General features: G+C 36.0%; 1 protein-coding gene across 4 annotated transcripts in view; it reads left to right on the top strand.

Annotated features, from left to right (window-relative positions):
- The window catches only part of TMEM117 (transmembrane protein 117), a 375,263-nt gene that overhangs the window by 8,534 nt on the left and 347,067 nt on the right, over positions 1–19,662 (top strand). For all 4 annotated transcript variants that reach the window (XM_016146452.2, XM_016146453.2, XM_016146456.2 and 1 more), the window contains exon 2: positions 978–1,282. In XM_016146452.2, the coding sequence (XP_016001938.1) occupies positions 1,006–1,282 (277 nt within the window). In that variant the 5' untranslated portion in view covers positions 978–1,005. The remainder of the gene's footprint in view (positions 1–977; positions 1,283–19,662) is intronic.

The following is a 19,662-nucleotide window of genomic DNA, read 5'->3' as shown; positions in this document are numbered from 1 at the left end:
AAAGAGGGGAGAGAGGAGCTGAGCGAGACTTTGGAGGCGGGGTCTGGAAACGAGCAGTTTAAGAAAACTTCTGTTCTCCCAATGCACATCTAGGTTTTTGACCCAGCACTGTAGGCATGTCACCTATTTTTCGATGCCTCTGTGCTTTTGCATGTGCCTAGATTGAACAACCTTGCCTTTGTCACTTGGGGAAAATAATCCTACTAATTTTCCAGTCTCAAATTTGGGTGTCTCATCTTATGTGACATCTTCCCCTTTTTCCTCACTTTCCACAAGCAGAGTTGCCCAGTCCTTCCAAGGTGCAACTATTCTGCCATAAATTTAGCTATTTCGTAAAACTTATTCTGTGTTGAAATTATTTGACAACTAGATTGTGAACATATTTTATAAAAGTCTATACACGTTCATACATTTGTCAATGTTTAGAAAAAGATCTGAAAGTATATCCACCGAATTATTAATGGATATTAATTCTGGAGAGAGGATTTTGGGCAGAGGAAGATGTTTATTTTTTAATAATGTGCTCACTTTACTTCTGCTTTGCTTTAATTTCTAAATGAGTTTGTATTAATGTTTGTTACATAAAAATAATTTAAGAGAGGAAAAATATTGTGTTGTTTTTTTTTCTGTTTCTTTCTTTATCTTTCATGGTCTGCCTTTCCTCTTGGGATGACCTCTACATGTTGTCTCAGTCATCCAAATTTTGGACAATGTTCTTCCCTCTCCTATCCCATCCTTTCCTTCTACTCTTTTATTCTTCTTTCCTAATTCCCCTATCATCATAGGTATGATTAGATAATGGAGAAGGGACAATATTTACTTTCCTCAATCTCAGGCTTGTCTTGGTGTCATAAGTAGGAACAGGTACCGTCTTTTCCAAATACTTCTTATTGAGCCATTATACATCTGAACAGGTAACAAGAAGAGAGAGATTGTTTGTTTTTCTGCTCTAACCCTATATTTCTTTTCTTTTACAGGTAAACTACGGAATTGAAGTATTGAAGGATGGGTAAAGACTTTCGTTATTATTTCCAGCATCCCTGGTCTCGCATGATTGTGGCTTATTTGGTCATCTTCTTTAATTTCTTAATATTTGCGGAGGACCCAGTTTCTCATAGCCAAACAGAAGCCAATGTTATTGTTGTTGGAAACTGTTTTTCATTTGTAACAAATAAATACCCTAGAGGAGTTGGCTGGAGGCTTCTGAAGGTGCTTCTGTGGCTACTTGCCATTCTCACAGGACTAATAGCTGGCAAATTTCTGTTTCATCAGCGTTTGTTCGGTAAGTACCTATGAAATACAATGTTGATAATTATTCAATTTCTGTTCTGCAGGGTAAAGTTTTGTTATTTCTAAATGCCAAATTAAAATGCATTTCAGTTGGCTGTTCAGCCATAATTTGTTACACACTGTTGTAGCTAATTTCTTCAACTATTCTCTGTTTAATGCCTTACTTTGCTATGGTCTAAGGGAAATTAGCATGAGGTAAAATTAATGCTGAATTTCATTAAAAAAAATGGCCATAGAGATAAAATGAATGTATACGTAGTCTTATCTACAGAAGATGTGAAAATCGCCCTTACCCTATAAACAGTACCTAGTATAGTATCATAAATAAATCGGATTTGACTTTAGGATGTTTATTTTGAGCCTATATTAGTAAGGAATTTCTTGGGAGTAAGCAACAGAAAAAGAGACTAAATTTGTTTAAGATAAAAAGATAATTTACTAAAAGGATATTGAGTTATTTCGCAGAGACTAAAGATAGAATTCATTTTAATATTGTGATAAATGGAACCAGGAGCTTGAATTTTGTCAGGGTATTCTTCATCTTGACTTCTCTATCACATCTTTATTCACCATTTATGGTGAAGATCATTTTATATCCACATGGAAAAACTGGCTTGACACTCTAGATCCCAAGTTTCAAGTCTCAGGGAAGAAAGTGAAGTGAACCCAATTTGGCTTAGATTTTCGTCTCTGGCCTAGTTGATTTTGGTCAGAGGTGGGTGATAATTATCCAACAAATATTCATTGATTACCTATTACACACAGGCCTATTCTAGATAGTGAATCAAAAAGACAAGTCTGGAAATTTGATTAGAAACATATATATATTCTGTTTAATCTCTACTTACTCCTCAAACTATTGCCATCTGGTTCTAGCATATAAATATATAAAATGTTCTCATTTTATATTTATTATACCTGTATATAGTTTCAAAAGTTTGTGAGGAAATGAAAGAAGGAAATGGGAAGTAGCTAAACATGAGGGAAGGACCGAAAGTAGTTTTTTGTTTTTGTTTTTTTTGGTGGTGATGGTTTCATTTGCAAAGTGAGATCGATTGATCTGCTTGTTGTTGTGGGAAGAAGAGCTGATAAAAGTCAGGTGAAAATATAGAAGAAAGGCAGCATTTCTGAAGGTTCCTTAGGTGTGTGACATAGGACACACATAGAAGTAGTGGCCTTAGAAAGGTCAGAAATAGTCATAAGTGAGATAAAGATTGGTTCTCTAATAGGTAAGATCGAAGTGGAAGAGTAGAAAGGTGTGTGCTTCCTTATGGTGATCTCTTTTTCACTATGAAGAGGAGGAGGTAAAGATAAAGATGGAGAAATTAGATGATACAAGGGGTTTAAGAAAGTGGTCAAGGTTTGGAACAGTAACCTAAGTGAGTGTGTAAGTGAACAGATTAGGGACAAATGAAAGAGTTACTGATTATCACTGAGGAATGTTGGGGTTAGACCCTATGAATCTGAATGACACCAGTCTAAATTTTTGAATAGTTTTCTCTATGAGACTCAGTCACCTGGAGCAGAATTTGAGAGTGATTCATCTGAGTGGAGACTGCTCAGGCTTGCTGTATTGAAAACAAAGGATAGAAAATAAATGGAGGGTTCTAATAAAAGAGTTACTGATTTGATTAACATGGGTTCTGTCTGTTCATGAAAAGGAGTTGAGGAACATAATAATCTGGGAGGAGAGGGTAAGGGCCTGGAGATTTGAAAGAAACTGAACAGATGAAATGGAAGTAAGAGAAGAGACAGGCTTCATGGGTGTGGTTAGATGACATGTTGTAGCAGAATTATAGCCCTTCTTTAGTGGTGATTCCAAACTAGAGTGTGGTCTTCAGAGAGTGGATGCTAAAGTAAAGTGGCAAGAAAGGTCATTGACACAGAGGATACCTGGGACCTGGGTTTAGTTGGGCTTCCCACTAAACGTTTGAACAAGCATGGTGCCCTGCATAGTGACCATATGGATAGAAGTGGTTAAAGGTGGGGGTGACGTGAGGGGCGAGGGTCATTTTCCAAAGATGGATGGAAGGTGCTGGGCAGACAAAATAATAGATATACATCACAAGTGATGACTGCATATGTTGTAACTCATTCATGAAATTTGTTCAGTGTGGAAAGTTAAGGCAAACTTAAACCAAAATATCCAATTTGGAGAAAAACTTTCTGTGTATATTAAGGACTGATTGAGACTAATATGGTCAAAGTCATGGTATTAATAATAAGGACCGATCATTTGGTTTTGTAGTTGCTACATCTTGTTATTCTACTGCAGAGTCTTATCTGTTATATTAAAATCACATTTTAGTCATAGCTTACTTTTTAATTCTCCTGTTGGTATAAATAATTTAGCCCTGAAAATTAACTCCAGGTTCCAAGTGGTATATTGAGTACAAATCATTTTAAAATAGTGTGAAAAGTGTCTTATTTTTAAATTTATTTTTGCTTACCATAGTAAAGACTCTATAACATAATCAGCTTTATCATTTACATTTGGGAACATGGCAATTTCCTTCCTTTTTTTTTTCTTACTAAAAATCTACACAATTATTTGGGGTATTAGAGAAAGAATGATAACCTTTTGCAAATTTTGGTGATAAGTGGATAAGGTAATGGACTCCTGATTGAATTTTCTAATGAACTTGAAACTTGTCTTCTCCTTCTGTCTCCTTTCATCTTTCTTTATGGCCATTGTTTCTTCCTTCATTCACAAACTTAATCATTTGCTTCTAATAGTTCTCTCCTCCCCAATTCATTCTGGATTTTGCTACTAGAATAATTTTTTCTACATGGCTGAATGGCTCCTATTACTTACAGAATAAAAATCTAACTCCTTTGATTGGTGTCTAAAGCTTATTGTGATCTACTGCTGCCTGACTTCAAAGCTGATCTCTTGACATTCCACATTGTGCAGAATTATTTGCTTGTTCTCCAACTCGTGGGAGGAGAAGCTAGACTGAAGTGTAGATAAAGCTATAGAAGAAAGACAGCATCTCTGAAGGTTTCTTTGATCTGTGACTTAGGACACAGGTGGAAATAATGGCCTCTCAGAGAGGACAGAAGGAAAGACTCTGGCTCCTCAGAAATAGCCTCTCACGTTTCCTTATGCCTCTGTGCCTTGACATGTGTGCTCTCCAGGACCAATCATGCTCATCCTCTCCTTGTTAAGTTAGCTAATTTGTCTTTTCATGTCACATCCAAGTTTAAGCATTATCTCCTCTGTGATGCTTTCTTTAACTCTCTCCAGTCTGTTATCTTCCCTCTGAGTTCCACTTGTGCCCACTTGCACTAAAGAAAGTATATCAGGGTACTCTGGAACCGACGGCCATGAAACATTTTGGAAAAGAATGCAACACTTAATGCAAGCATAAAGGTTGTTCTTAGTGGCTTGGAATGTTGTAAATGTTTCCACCTTTATTCTCAAGTAACTATCACTTAAACATAATATATGTTTTTAAAGGCCATATTTAAACCATTAATTTGTTAATGCAAACTTGTGATAGGTGATGGTGATGGTAATGATGGTGTATGTATATTTAGAAGAGGGGATTGTTAATTATAATTCCAGAAATTTTTGTTATAGATATTGGAATGGTTTACATAGTAATCAGAATCATTTTGTAAGATCAACTAAACATTTATTTTTTGTAATTCTCTTATGAAATGCCAGATACAAATATTAAACAGAATGCCACTATCCCTTTTATTGACCCTTTCATTTCATTAATTTGTGAGTCTTCCCTGATTTATTTTCTTACGGAAGGTCTCTTAATAGCCTCCAAAAGGACAATACAATATTGCCAATTTAAAGCATGCATGAGGGAGAATGATTGATTCTGTGAGCACATGATTTAATCTAGTTCATTGGTTAAAAGTTTTATTTTTTAATGAGATATAAATATAACAATTTTGTATCTATTTCAGTTAGCAACATGAAACCCTCTGATGCTTTATAATTTCTAGTGGGAATTGTCCCAAATAAAAATGGTGACTTAAAATTTGAAAGTGCACGTTATCAGAGACAAAAATTATTTTAAATTATTTCCCTTTCCCACTTGCCGTGTGATCGGTATAACATGAGTGAGTTGGTTTTCCTGCATATTAGCACTAAATCTTTATGATTTCAGACTTGTCACAAATCTCAAATTTCCCAAAAGTGGAAAATAATTTAGGAGCACATGTGAAATCAGAATTGATGCATTTTAGAAAAATTTCTTTAGATTTAATACTGAACCTTGTTGAAGTATTATATTAGAATTTATGAAAATTGGATACCATTGGAATGTCAGTTTTTATGCTTCCAATGCCTCCCTTTTTCATTTGTTTGGAATATTTCATTAAAAAAAGAAACGTGCTCAAAAAAAAAAAAAAACAACAAAAAAAAACGGCATCCTAGCCTTTGGAGGATTATACATGAGCAATCGCCATGATTATAAAAATTCAAAATTATTATGCTGATAAGACCTACAAAGAGGAATTTAATTTTTGAGCTTATTCAAAAAATTATTTTTATTACAAAAAAGAATTGAAATGATTTACACTAACATATATGCTTAATAAAATAAGAATAGAAAATGAGGCCACAGAAAAGAGGAAAAATGTAATACATTTGATTTCATGAGTTTTGTTACTTTGTCAGTTTTATTTCTTTGGAGACTGAACAAAAAGAGAAATGTGGTACATTATATATCTCTAAATATTAGAAATGATAAGAATTGCAAGTTTTTATAAGGGGAAACTTTCTTTGCACTAAATTCTGGAATTTTCTTGCTCTCAGTTCTGGTAAAGAATTTCTTTTTTCTTTGCTTTGTACAGGAGACACTGAATGGTGAAGTGGGAAATGCAGATATGGATTTCACATCCTTGTATCTTGATGCAAAGTTTCACAAAAGTTTAGAGTATAACTTTTGAGCATGAAAGCAGTTCTGTGATGTTTTTATTTAGTGCTCAAAAGTAATTCTATGAAGGGCAAAGTGATCAAGGTCTAAGTAATGCCTTCTGATTGAGTAACTTTATTCAAGGATGGATCTTCGAACATCAAGATTGGGACAAATGTATTTCTCCAACAAACTCTCTTTGCTATTCGTCTTCTCTCTGTTTTTTTTTTTTGTTCATTTTTTGTTTTTTGTTTTCTTTTTCATAATGTGTAGAGAGCCTCTATTGGTTGCAGTTTTCTTTTTGACATGGTTTGAGGGTAGCCCAACTCAGAATGGGTTGACAGGTATAACATATGAAAATGATTCTGTACTTCTTCATCTTAATAATACATTTTTTTTCAAAACATATATATTTGTGTATATATTTACATAAAATTTTCATTAATATATGGTTTCCTAGCCATACCACAAGCCTCATGAGGACAGAGAACATGTTGTATTGCTTATCATTTAATCTCTGGTACTTGAATAATGCCAGAAACATAGTAGTATTTGATACATTTGAATGAAGAAATAAAGTAATGTTCCTTTGCCTTTTACATGTTTTATTTGCCAGTGTTAATATTGCCTTTATATAGTAAGCTTTAGAAGGGTATTTATTTGTTCATTCATAAAATGTGAGACGTGGTCTCAGCTCTTAAGGAATTTAAAATCTGGTTAAAGAGACAAGATACATATGCATGCAAAATTAATACTCTGATAGTATAAAGAAGTACATATCGAGTATCAAATGAATAGTACAAACCGTGAGAGCTGTGGCAGTTCAAGAAGGGAGATCATGGTGGGCCAGGAAGGCAAAAGAAAACTTTGCTGCCAATGTGAGATCTAAGCTGAGTCTGAAGCATGAGTGGGATTAGAATAGTCAGATACGATGCAAAGAATTTATTACAAAGTTTTGGCCACTGCATAGATGGTGTGAGCAAAGGAAATGAGAGCAACTTAGCTATTTTTGGAGTGTGGAAACACTGAGGAGGTCATGCTCATTTTGACTGGAGTGAAAGGTTTTGTGTTAGGGAAGAGCAGAAGGTGTGGTAGAAAGGTAGGCTGAGTCTAAATTCTTTGGTCTTTCAATGCCAGTTTCATACTTTGGACTTTGTCTTTCCCATTGTAATAATTGAATCAAGGAAAGTATTTGAACAAGATGGGAGATGATGACAAGATTAATTTGGAAGCAGAATCTAGAGGAAATTGGAGAGAGATTAGGGGAGTACAAAGGAAGTAGGACAGTAGTTTTGGAGCCTCTTTCAGTCATTCAAGCTTGATATTGTTTGGACCAGTCTGGAATACGGATGGGACAGTGGGCAGCAGGATGGGGAGATGTGGAACCTTGTGAAGTGTCGACAGCTAATGGGATATGAGGAGATGAGGAGATGGGTGAAATTATAGGTAAATAGTAAAATTGGGCTGGGTGACTAAGGGAATGATTATCTCATTTAAAAAAGGAGAGAAAATCATTAGGAGAATCCAGTTAGGATAATGAGTTCAGTAAATGATGGGTTCAGGTAATGAGAATGTAGGCAACGGCCCATTTACCTTGAATAGTTCTCAGAACAGTACAGTGTGGGTTTACAAAACTTAATTCAGGCCCACCATGTTTTATCCAAACCGTGACACAAGATGTATTTCAGAATTTAGTGCATGTGCCTATATTTAGTAGCTCACCCTATGGGCCTGAAGAAATACTCCATCATCGAACACGTTAATGTATCTGTAGCTGAATATATATGTATTCACATGATGTGGTATCAATCGAAACTAGAAACAGCCTCAAATCAGTTCAGGTTAGGTTTTGCTGCTAAATAAATTCAGGTTTGGTCAGATCGTTCCAAAAAATCAGTTAGAAAGATCAGAGTCGTCTGGATTTCAGAATTACAGAAACTGGATACTGGACCTATGCTTAACTATAAGCAACATTTAATATATGTGTTTGATTCACCCCAAATATCCAGCTGCATAGAAATCATGATTCTTTTTTAGAAGCCTGTCTTAAAAAAAAAATAGCTTGAATGATAACTAGGTATCTATAAAAGAATACATGTTGAAAGTATATTTTCTTACGTTTATATTATGCAAAACATTAAGAGTTGACTATTTTCTGTGTACCTATGTTTTAGCTTTAAACAGGAAGTTCTGAATAAAGCATTCTCAATACATCCAGAAATTTGAGAAAACACATTCTAGGAATTTTTTTCTTTTGTTTTATTTTAACAAAAGGTTATTTCCCAGAAAAAGCCAAGTAACTCAGCAGTGTTTTGTCATTTAATGACTTTAATAAAGCTAAAGGCTTTTTATTTCCCATCGTCTTAGCTTACATCTATTTTGAATTTTTTTCTTTGTGTCTGAGCTACACGTATGACTTTATCATTTTAAGAAAAGATTTAGACATTTTGGAAATTGAGGGCAAGATAGTCATAGTGATACAAGACATCAAAGCATGAAAAAAAACAGATTTAATCATATATTTAGAAAGGAAAACCATTATTTTAATGCAATGATGTGAGTATGATCTTACCTCTTTTGTGTTAATTTGAGATCTGAATAGCTGAATAGTATAAATGACCCTCAAATTTATCCTGATAGTTGATAGTAAATTTAAAAAGTGTTTATTGACACTACTCAGGGTGATTGCCAACAATTGATTATTGTGAAAAGTGTACTATCAAGGCAATAGGACTTTTTATTTTGGAAAAATTACTTGGAACAAATGCTGTACATAGAGCCAAATCCTACTTAGATAGAGTATCTATAGTTTTAAGCTTTGTCCTCTCAAAATACAATATTTTATATTGTATATTCATGAAAGATATTATTTAAATGTTTAGTACCAACTTCATTTTAACCAAGGTATACCGACTGCCGGAATCTTCATTTTTCTTGATACTTGAATTGTCAACACATAATTCCTCTTTGTAAAGTAAAATAATTTGCATCGGAAGTGACTATAGAATTCAAGTTAGAGAAAAATGTTATTCTCATGCTTGGAGTGGCCTTTAACATAAAGAAAAAAAGCAAGTTTTTGATCACAAAAGGTTAGAGTAAAGCTAGGTAAGCTAGGAAATCATTGGCATTTAGATTAAAATAGTCACCAAGAAACATCTGTCTTCATAGAGAAATTTGACATCTAAGTTATTGAACTTGGTCGCCCTTTACAAAAAACTTGTCCAGTTACTTTAATGGTCTCTCTCTTATAGAGCAGGAAAGGAAGGCGAAGGTGGAAATCACAAGTACACAGCTGTTTCCTCCCACACCTGCTGATTAGTTGCCTTCATTAGTTTGCAGTACAGTAAGTTGTGCATCCATTAGCACTACAGGGCAGTCAGCTGCAGCTTTCAATGTGATAGGATCATCTGGCTGCTCTAGTTCCTACAGGACAGAGGATACAGACACTATGAAAGGATGCCTCAAGGACTTATTAATAAAACTAACTCAGGTTAGAGCATTGTAATTAAACAATTATTAACCACGTGCCTTTCTAGCTACTTTTCACTGTACTTGATAGAGATGAGTCATTCAGGGGCCAAGGCACACTTTCCTTTCCAGGTCCGATTATTGTCTCCACTCCTCATTTCCTACCTTTGGGAAGTAATGGCAGGAATTTCTTCTGAAAGTTACTATCACATGGAATTGCAGTAGGCAGACCCAGCATCTGGTGCTGAGAGAAACCACTTTATCGATGAGTGAAATGTAACTGGCCAGGGTGGAATTCGACAACTGGTTAAATAATACGGAGTAAAATTGGAAGTGAAGAGTGCTTGATCACTTAATTCTTTAAAACCACATTGATAGATATTCTGTTTGTTGTTCAAATAATGAGGAAAATAGTCCTTGGTGGAAGAGTGTGATTTGAGAAGACACTGAAATAAACATTTCCCTTGGTTTGTTTTCTGTCATTAATTCCTACAACTAGAATCATTTCTTGAAAATGTATTCACTAGATTATTGTGCTACTTGAAGGTGTGATGAATGAGCAAGGATGTTAACAGTTGGCATCATTGTGAGGTTTAGGTCCAAAGGGTAAGTGTTGTTAGGTGGAAGGATGTAGGAGACTATTCTGATATAGTAGCTGTGTTGCTGCGCCGGATTTTGGGGAGAAGGGGGAAGAATATTAGAAGACCCAGGGGTCCACAGGAGGTCAGGCCGGAATAAGGGGTGTATGGCCTCTCTAAAGACAAACCTTAGTTGCTTTCCAGTGGTGGCTGTGAAAGTGTCTATTTGATTTTGGTATTGGTGATAGTCAAAACAGTTCTGTTGTTTTCGATTTGCATTTTTATCATGGCAGCGACCCAGACTTATTTTCGATGGATAAACAGAAATGTACAGGGGTGATTTGCCTGGCTCCAAGGTCACAACAATAGGCAGCAGTAAAATTAGAACATTAACTGAATCCTCCTGATCCCAGACAGGTGCCTTTTCAGGCGTCCCAGATGGCGCATTGGCAGCCAACAAACCTGTCTGCCTCGTTTGCCCTCAGGGCTGGGTTGTGCTGGGCCACTCCCCGTAGCTTCGCTCCAATTTGTGCTCAGGGATAGTTTCTGGCAACACCTCCTGCCTGACCAGCCCTCTCTTTTGGGTAAGAAAAGTTATTTAGTTGACCCCACAAGAGGCTATAAGGCTCCAGAACAAAGCCTCTCGTCGCGGCTGACCCAGAAGCTCCCCACACCGTGCTTCTTGCCCTGGCAGCCATCAATAACCTTAAATTCTGTGCTGGGCTTTACTTTTTCTCCTAATTCAAGAGGAATGTGATTACATATCAAGATTTCCCTGGGCTGGTCCATGCTTGTTGTACTTCTTGTGTGTCCTTGAGGACATGCCCACAGACATGGATAGACCAGCTAAGAGAAGCAAGCAACTGCACACATAATCTCAAGAGGGCAAGTTTGAACTTACCTTCCAGCTACCTAGGGAAGTTAATGTTTATATTGTAAATTTTTAAACTTTATATTTTCTTGCCTCGGCATTCCCGCAGACAGGCTATGAGCACCCTGCCCTGCTCAGTTGACCAGTTTTACCAGAATGATAATGCTTCCCTTTTTTGCCCTCTTCCCACTGTGACCTACTGACATTCAAACACACCAATGAAATCCCTTTGCACATTTTGCTTATATATGCCTGATCCCCACAAAAAGCACTTGCCCATGGCTCTTTACGCTCTGGGCTCCCCACCTGCTTGGCTAAGCCTGCTCCTTTGGTCCTTAATGCCCCCTCCTTGCAGCATGGCCCTTTCGTGGTTTGCAGTGACTGTCTCTCTAGGACTTGTGAGTAGTTACTGTTGTTTTCTTCCTGTATCTTCTCTTGTGACCACATGAAACTGACCATCTCATGAAAGAATATAAAGCAATGTTTTCTGTTCTTTCCAATTTATTCCTATTTGAACTATACCATTTTTCAGCATCATCACTGACATATAAGTACCTATCATTTACAAAGAACAGCGTTAGGCACCATGAGACTCTCTTTCAGGAGGTTACAGTGAGCTAAGGAGATTAGACACTGACATATGAAAATACAGCTCTAATATCACTGCATTGCCAGCATATGATAATTGCCATGTAAAAGGGATGGGCAGTCTCTTCTGAAGGGACAAGAAGTCATTTCCAACAGAAATGGTCAGATAAGACTTCTCAGTACAAGTAGGAGTTCATAGGAACCATAGCATCTCAGGAAGCATGGATTTGGTGAGAGCTTCCTTGTTACACTTTCAGCCTGTCTCTGAGTACCTCTAATAATAGCGAACTCACCATCTCCTAGGAAGTCTGTGTCCAATGACTGTTTCTATGGTTCTTGGGTTTGATTCTGAGCTTTGCCTTGCATTTCCAGAAGAATTCTGTTGGAAGGAGAAGGAAGGCATTCCAAACCGAACTAATGACAAGCACAAAGTTTTGGGGAAGGAAAGGACAAATGGTTTTGAGGTTGAGTATAAATAGGACAGTTTTCCTGCATCTGCAGATATGGGTTTAGTGGAGGCAGGAAAGGAAAGCTGCAAGGCAAATTATGGGTCTTGAATTTTAGGTTCAGGATCTTAAAATTTATTCTGAAAACAATAGGAAGCCATGAAGTAAGTCCTTCCCTTTAAAATTTTCAAGTACAAAAGTAGTACAAGCTTGTTGTTAAAAAAACCAAAAACCAAAAAACCCAAATATGGGAAATTAAAGAAGAAAATTAAAAATTTTTGATCAGAAGGATGACAAAATCAAAATAGAAATGTGAATGCAGGATACCGGGCCTTGAGGGAAGGAGGTGTGTTGCAGTTGCGAGGCTACATCTGACCGCTAGTGATGAAGGCTCTGTTTAGAAGTGGCAATGAGGATGACTGGAGGGAAGCAAGGGCACGAAGGAAGACCTGATAGCTTAAGCACACTGTTCTTTTATTACAAACAATGTCTTCACTTTAAGAACTTCTGTTCCCTGAGTCCATTCTTATCATTCACTGAACATAAGGCACAGCAATCTGTTTCTAAAATTGGAAACTTATTAACATTTGATCATCTTTTCTAAGTTTGCTAGAAGAAATGAATGTATTATTCTAGTTATTTGTAACACAAGAAGAGAATTTTAGAAAAAGCAGATTTATGTTCACATATAAGTATATTAAGCTGTGAAGATATTGATGCCACTGAATTTCTTTTTAGAAGTTTAGTGTTTGCCTGAACTTGTTCACTTTTTTTGGATCATGCTCATTGATTTTTGTCAGTTCACTTACAAAGTATAGGAGCCTTAAAAATATAGCATTAAAAATATATTTTGTTTACTCAGAAAATACACATTGAGCATTTTCTAGGCTCTGGTAATCCAGCATTGAATAAAACAGTCCCTGTGCTGATCGAACATACATTCTAATGGGAAAACATAGACCATAAATAAAGAAGTCATATTTTATGTCAGAGGCCTGTAAATGCTGTGGGGCAAAGAAAGTAGAGGACTCTAAGGTAGAGTCTGGGAAGTTGCCAGAATTATCAGAATGATAAAGTCCCCTTATCTGATGAGGGGACTTTTGAGCAAAGATCTTAAGTAGATGAAGGAAAAGCCCAAGTAGCGTTCTGGAGGGAAACTAACAAAGTTGTGAGCAGGGTGAGTATAGAAGCCCCAAGGCTGTCGTGCATGTTGAGTGTTTGATGGACAGCCAAGATGCCAATGGCTGGAGCCAAGTGAGCAGAAGAGAGTAGAAGTGGGGTATATTGAGATGGGCTTGCAAGATCACAGATAATTTCAATGTAAAAATGTTCCTTTCCCTTAAAGGAAAAGGAACGTACGAATAAGTACATCTATATAACCTTAAGAATTTAGTTTCCAATATAAACACATTGTATTTAAAATCGACATTTTAGTAACACCCTTGAGACTTGCCTCTTAGTTTACTCTGAATTAATGCACAATCAATGTTTTTTAGCAGTGGAGGTGGGGAAGGTGGTCCCACAGGCAGCAGTTGTCGGGGAGTCATAATTATTTACTTCTAAAGTTTCGAGTTTCAGGTCCATCCCCCTCCTGTAGAGTAAGAAAAGCTTCTTTCTTTCGTAGGGAGGAAAAGATGTTCTGTCCACATGGGGAGGTTGTAGCAAAGGGGAGTTGCCAGAATTCCCAGTTTTTTCCCCTTTATGACCCCCGACATGAGTCTGTTAGTTTAGCTACCTGAAAATTGATTGTATCAATTTATTTCTAGGTTGCTCTCCTAGATTATTGGACTCTGTCCCCTCACTGAATTCTGTAAACACAAGCGCTTAACAATCCACCTTTAAACCAGGACAGAATTTAATTAATAGATGAATTCTAAATGGAAGATCAAATTGAATATGAAAGAAGAATATTTTTACTCCTTTCCAAAAAACTATCAGCAGTGGGTGGAGGAAGATCTTCAGGGAACAAGTCTAGATATTTTAGACATAGAAATACAAGAAAGGTTATGCATTCATTTGTTCAAGAGATATTTCTAGAGTGCTTGTTATATGGGAAACCCAGTTCTAGGAACTGAGGATACAACGGTGAATAATGATAAAAACAACAACAAAACATTCCAGGTTATTTTTCTCATATGTCGTACGTACTCTCATGTGGGGGAAGTATAAACAACTGTGGTCATTCATATAGTTCATCAAATATTTCTGTCTCACCCATCTCTGGAACATGATGAGATTGTACTTGCTGGTCTTATGATTACTTCTGGCTGGTAGATGTGAGTAGGAGTAATGTGTGGCACTTCTAAGCTAGAGCATTTGATTGCACACATTAGACCCTCCAGCTTTTCCCCCTCGTTTCCTCAGCAACTATCAGTATTCCAGATAATTGCTGCTCTGTGTGCCCAAGTCCCAGAGTGAAGACAATGTGGAGTAGAGCCTTTGGCTGACCCTTAATGGATCAGTGTAGTGGGACAAAGGAATAAACCTTAATTGTTTAAAGCCATTCAGATTTTGGAGTTGTTATTATGCCATAACCTAGCCTATCCTGACTAATATAGAAACTTAAAAATAAACACAAATTTTAAAAAGAGATAATTTCAGATAATGATGTATTCTGTCAAGAAAACAAGTCAGGGAGCTGTGACACTAAATGCCTGAGGTGCAATGTGGAGACTCCTCTAAATAGGGTGGTCGGATTAGCTCCCTGTGAAAATGTTGGATTGGAACTAAGACCTGAATGATAAGAAGGAGCTAGTCAAGTGGAGATGTGGGAAGGAGCACACTGCAAATCAAAGGAAAAGCAAATGAAAAAAATCCGTGAGGGTAAAAACATTTGGTACAGCTTGAAAAACATCAAGGATGTTCATGAAAGCTAAAGAGGGAGGAGGAAGAAAAAGAGACAGACAGGAGTAATGATGTAGGACTTGTAGATCATGATAAAGACATCTTATTTCATTTTAAGACTAAGCAACCTTAGGATTTTGAGCGGAGGAATGACATGACCTGATTTAAGCTTTTATAGTGATTTTCAGGTTGCTCGGGAAAAAATGGCTATATGGGGGAAAGAATGAAAGCAGGAAGACTCAGTTCAAACTGGTAGGAAATTTCTGTGTTAGTCCTCGTGAAAGAGTATGGTGATTTGATTCAGGATGGCAGCAGTAGAGATGGAGCAAAGTGCATGGAATTAGAATGCATTTTGGAGATTGATCCCACAGGATTGGATGATGAATTAATGACTTGGATGTGGGTGATAATTTCAAGATATAAGGATAGATCGTGTGTGTGTGTGTGTGTGTGTGTGTGTGTGTGTGTGTGTGTGTGTGTGTGTATTTTGAGTGTTGGATGTATTCCGTTGCTATTTAATGAGGTTGGGAGATTGGAGGAAGAAAAGATTTAGGGATGAAAAATCAGGCTTCTATTTTGGATACATTGAGTTTGAAATGCTTGTTCAGTACAATTTGGGTATGTATGAGATTCCAGTTCTGGTATTATGAAGTAGTTTGTAACAGACTAATCTTTCTCTGGATAAAAATTATAACCTCTTATCTCAACCACACCCCCCCCAAAAAATATCTATTTTAAGACATTGGAGAATGACAAAAAGAAGGCAGAAACAGGAGAGAATTCAACCTCAGTAAAAGAGAGACATATGGAAGAGATCCATAGATATGATATGTAGTTTTAACCTTGAAAGTACTTCCCAGTGCATTAAGCATGGGGCCATCTATTACTGCAGTGTAAAGCCACAGTTCTCTTGATTTGTGAACTCAGAGTGCGAAGTTCAGGACTGGCACAGCAGTTGGAAAGCAATGAAGGAAATCCTGGAAAGGGCCTACCCTTGATAGACACAGTTTAACAAAACTGACTCCAGGAGAAATCATCTGAATAGCTGTATATCTAGATAATAAATTGAATTCATTATAAGAAATCTCTCCACAGAGAAATTTCTTGGCTTAAATGGTTCCATTTGTAGTGGTCTTGAGGACTTGGTGTCATCTCCTAAGCAAAAGAGAATTAGGATGCACTTATATTTAATTAATTTAATTGTGTATACTACTTGTCATGTGCCTGTCACTATTCTAAGCACTTTACAAATAACTTGTCAAATGGCGTGACCATGTATATGGTGGTAGGGACATGGAAAGATGAAGCATAATTTCAGGAATGATCATTTTCTGCAAAATATGCCCCGTACTCAACAGAAATGAACTTTTCTGGCTGTTTTCTGCCCACTGGTGACAAATTTGTGGGCAAGATGGAACATACTTTCAAATGTGCCGTATGATGGTATGATCAATTAATCAATGTCTTACTTTCATTTTACCTCTGAATGCAGCATAGAGAACATTGTTAAAGCCTAGAATCTGAGGCCCAGTTGGACGGTTTTCTGTTCTCTGCCCTTGCCTCATCCTTTTCTGCCTTTCTAACTCATGCTCTCTGTTCCTTTGCATCTCTATTGATCAGATCTGTTCTTCAAAATTTATTCCAAATGTTCCCCTATGACTTGGTATAAACCTCATCATCTTGCCTATTGCAGGGGTTTAAGAACATTTCTAGTTTGGCTGTCAACACAACAGTGACTAGTGTTTAGTACAACTATTTATTACAGTGACTAGTGTTTAGCAATTTTGCAACACTTGAGAATGAATTGACCTGTTATCGATTTGATTTGATAATCGATGTATGCCCACAAGAAGTTAATGTTTCATAAGAGATTAATTGGAGACATTTTGTCAAGCATTTATGAGGAATCCTTTTTTTCTTGTGTTCAGATTACATACTAGGCCCTATTGGATCTTCAGCCATTCGCCCAGGTATTATTCTGATACGAAAACACCACAAAACGTATCAGGTGATGAATTTTCTGGGTCCTACCTTAATTCCTTAGTTAATATATTTATTAATTTTTCTGTATAATTGTGCTTAATCTTAAATCGTAATTGCTCAAAGGTTACCAGTGTAAATGGATGTGGCTATCTCTGCTTTTTCATAGAGTGAATAGTGACTAAGGCATTTCAAAGTTCCCCATCTTCAGAACCACCTGCTACCTATCTCAACCGCAGGCTCATCATTTTCCATTTTTGGCTTATATCCTGTAGTAATCAAGGATTTGCTTGGAAACAGTACTGGCACAGGCCATCATTATGAGCATAGATACTGTTCTAAAAATAAATGAAAAACTTGTCTGTGCTTCTAACCATAGAAAACCTATGACTAAGGGATTGCATCTGTTTGGGCAACGTGGAACTCAGTGACACAGCAGGTCTTTAGAAGTAGGGAAATTCTTTTTTGTAAGATACTTTCTCGTAGGCGTCTAATTTGCTAATTTCAATTTGAGAATTTTAAATAATTTTCATTAAAGAGCTTTTGTGTGTCTTTTAAGGTTACCAGAGAATTAGCTTACTCAATAATGGAAAATCGTAAATCATTACATGACACATTGTATTGGAAGAAGTTTGTGCATGATCTGTTGATAATCCCCTAGTTGAAAAGGTAATTTTGAATTTTTCCATCTTCCAGTTAAGACATTTAAGATAATAATGTATTTCCACACTCTATCATCAAGTGGTATGTCTTGCTTCATAGTGCAAAGAAATTGTGTCAAATAAAATTTAGTCAGTTTTCAATTATTAATACCCTTAATCATATTATGCAACTTCTATACTATCCACAGATTATAGCCTACTTTTCTTCTCTTGATTTTTTTTTTTTGGCAAAAAGAGAAAGAAAAGAAGTGATGATACAAATGAGGTGTTTTACTGCATTTTTGTAAAATATCTTGAAATAGAAGATTATAAAGTCAGAGTCTAAAATGTAAGGGCAATATTCAAAACAATGTAGGAAGACCAGTAGAGAACTGCATCAAAGATGCCAGGGGAAACAAAATCTTAAGAAGCGGCTGTCCAATAGCAACAAATGCTTTACGACAGAAAGATGTTGCAAAAGAGAGTCAATAAACATGGTGAGAGTTATAATAGAGATGACAATTTATAATAAAAACTGCTTCCATTTTTTCTCTTTTATGGAATGAAAATACTTTATAGGTTTAAATTCTCAAAGTATTATCTCACTGATTAAACATGAAGAAAAAATCTTATTCTTTTTTTTTAAATAAGCCCAGTACAGTGTAAGTAGGCACATTTAATAAGTGCTCCGCAGCACAGGGATTATTTTAAAAGTTAATTATTTATTTGAGAATCTACTTTAATCAAAACCATTTAGTATGTGAGAGTATATTCATATTTTACAAATATATCTGAAATTCTGTTAACTTGAATGTATGATAGGAATCAAGCTATTTCAACACACTCAGATGTTCACAGTTCTAATGCAGCTCTTATTTAACAATTATTTTTAATACCAAAATATAATGAGAATATTAAATCTGCTGCTGTTTTGGCTTGCCAGGGATAATAGTCAAAAGCTGATGCTTATGCTGAGGCAGGAAGACACTTTTGTTCAACTTATGTCATTAAAAAAGAAAAAAACTCACTTTCATTTTACTCTTTTAAGGGTTTCTTTCTTTACCATTTTACCTATTTTTACTGTATTCTTTTTTTCAGTTAGTTTTTCTTTCTTTTTATGGTAATTTTCTGTTTCATGCTGAGAATCTGTTTCTTGTCCTTTACCAACATCAATACTTAAGTTTCATTATTTTATTTTTGTTTCTTAGATTCTTTTTATTCTACCTTAAAGTTATCTGCATATATTTGTTTTCTAGTTCATTTTTTTTATTCTTCCAGTCATCTTTTACTCATTTATCATTACAGCCAGTGAGTTGTAATTGTTTTTGTTATAGCTAGCTTGCTTTTGATCTGAGCTATGTGAGAAGATATATTAAAAATTCATATATATTTTCACTCTTCTGTGTTGACTTCCTTCTTTTCATTTATTTCTTTCGTTCTTATTTTCATATCCTAGTTTTCCTCACTTTGGTATTTTTCTCTTTGGAATAGTAATACTGAACTTTCTTACTTTATAACATGGTAGGAGGGAACGAAAATGGTGAAGACAAGAACATTTTACTTTTCCATCACAGCGACTAGGAAAGAATTATACTTCAATTTGTCTCTTCTCTTCAGCAGTGAGAGGTCAAAAAGATATAAACCATATTAAATCCTGGAAGATAGCCTTAGCTAGTCTGTCTTCCTCAACCTTTGCTCCCACCTTTTGTTTTTAATCTGCACAGGTTCTTGGGTAGTTGATCCTGCATTCTTAGTGTTCTTCACTATAAGTCCTTTGTTAGTACTTGGCACACAAGAAACACTCTCTCCATATCAGTTGAATTAATTCAAGCTACTATCTAATGTACTTGCTTCTTCACCATTTAAATATGCACTCAAACTCCTCATTTATGGAAGGGTATTGGTGTTATCAAATTGGACCCTGTGGGATGGAGTGAAGCCAGGGTAACCAAAATCCCCCTGGGGATGCAAGTGGGAATTATGTTTTTTCACTAGTAAATAACATTTGATATATGATAAGTTTTCTTTTCTAGTTTCTAAAGTAATAGGGGATCCCCAAGGGAATTGAACTGGTTAATA

This window comes from Rousettus aegyptiacus, unplaced genomic scaffold (genome assembly GCF_014176215.1).
Source record: "Rousettus aegyptiacus isolate mRouAeg1 unplaced genomic scaffold, mRouAeg1.p scaffold_m13_p_2, whole genome shotgun sequence".
In the NCBI taxonomy this organism is placed as follows: domain Eukaryota; kingdom Metazoa; phylum Chordata; class Mammalia; order Chiroptera; family Pteropodidae; genus Rousettus; species Rousettus aegyptiacus.
The sequence above is the reverse complement of the archived record's forward strand: the minus strand, read 5'-3'. Positions and strand labels throughout refer to the sequence as shown.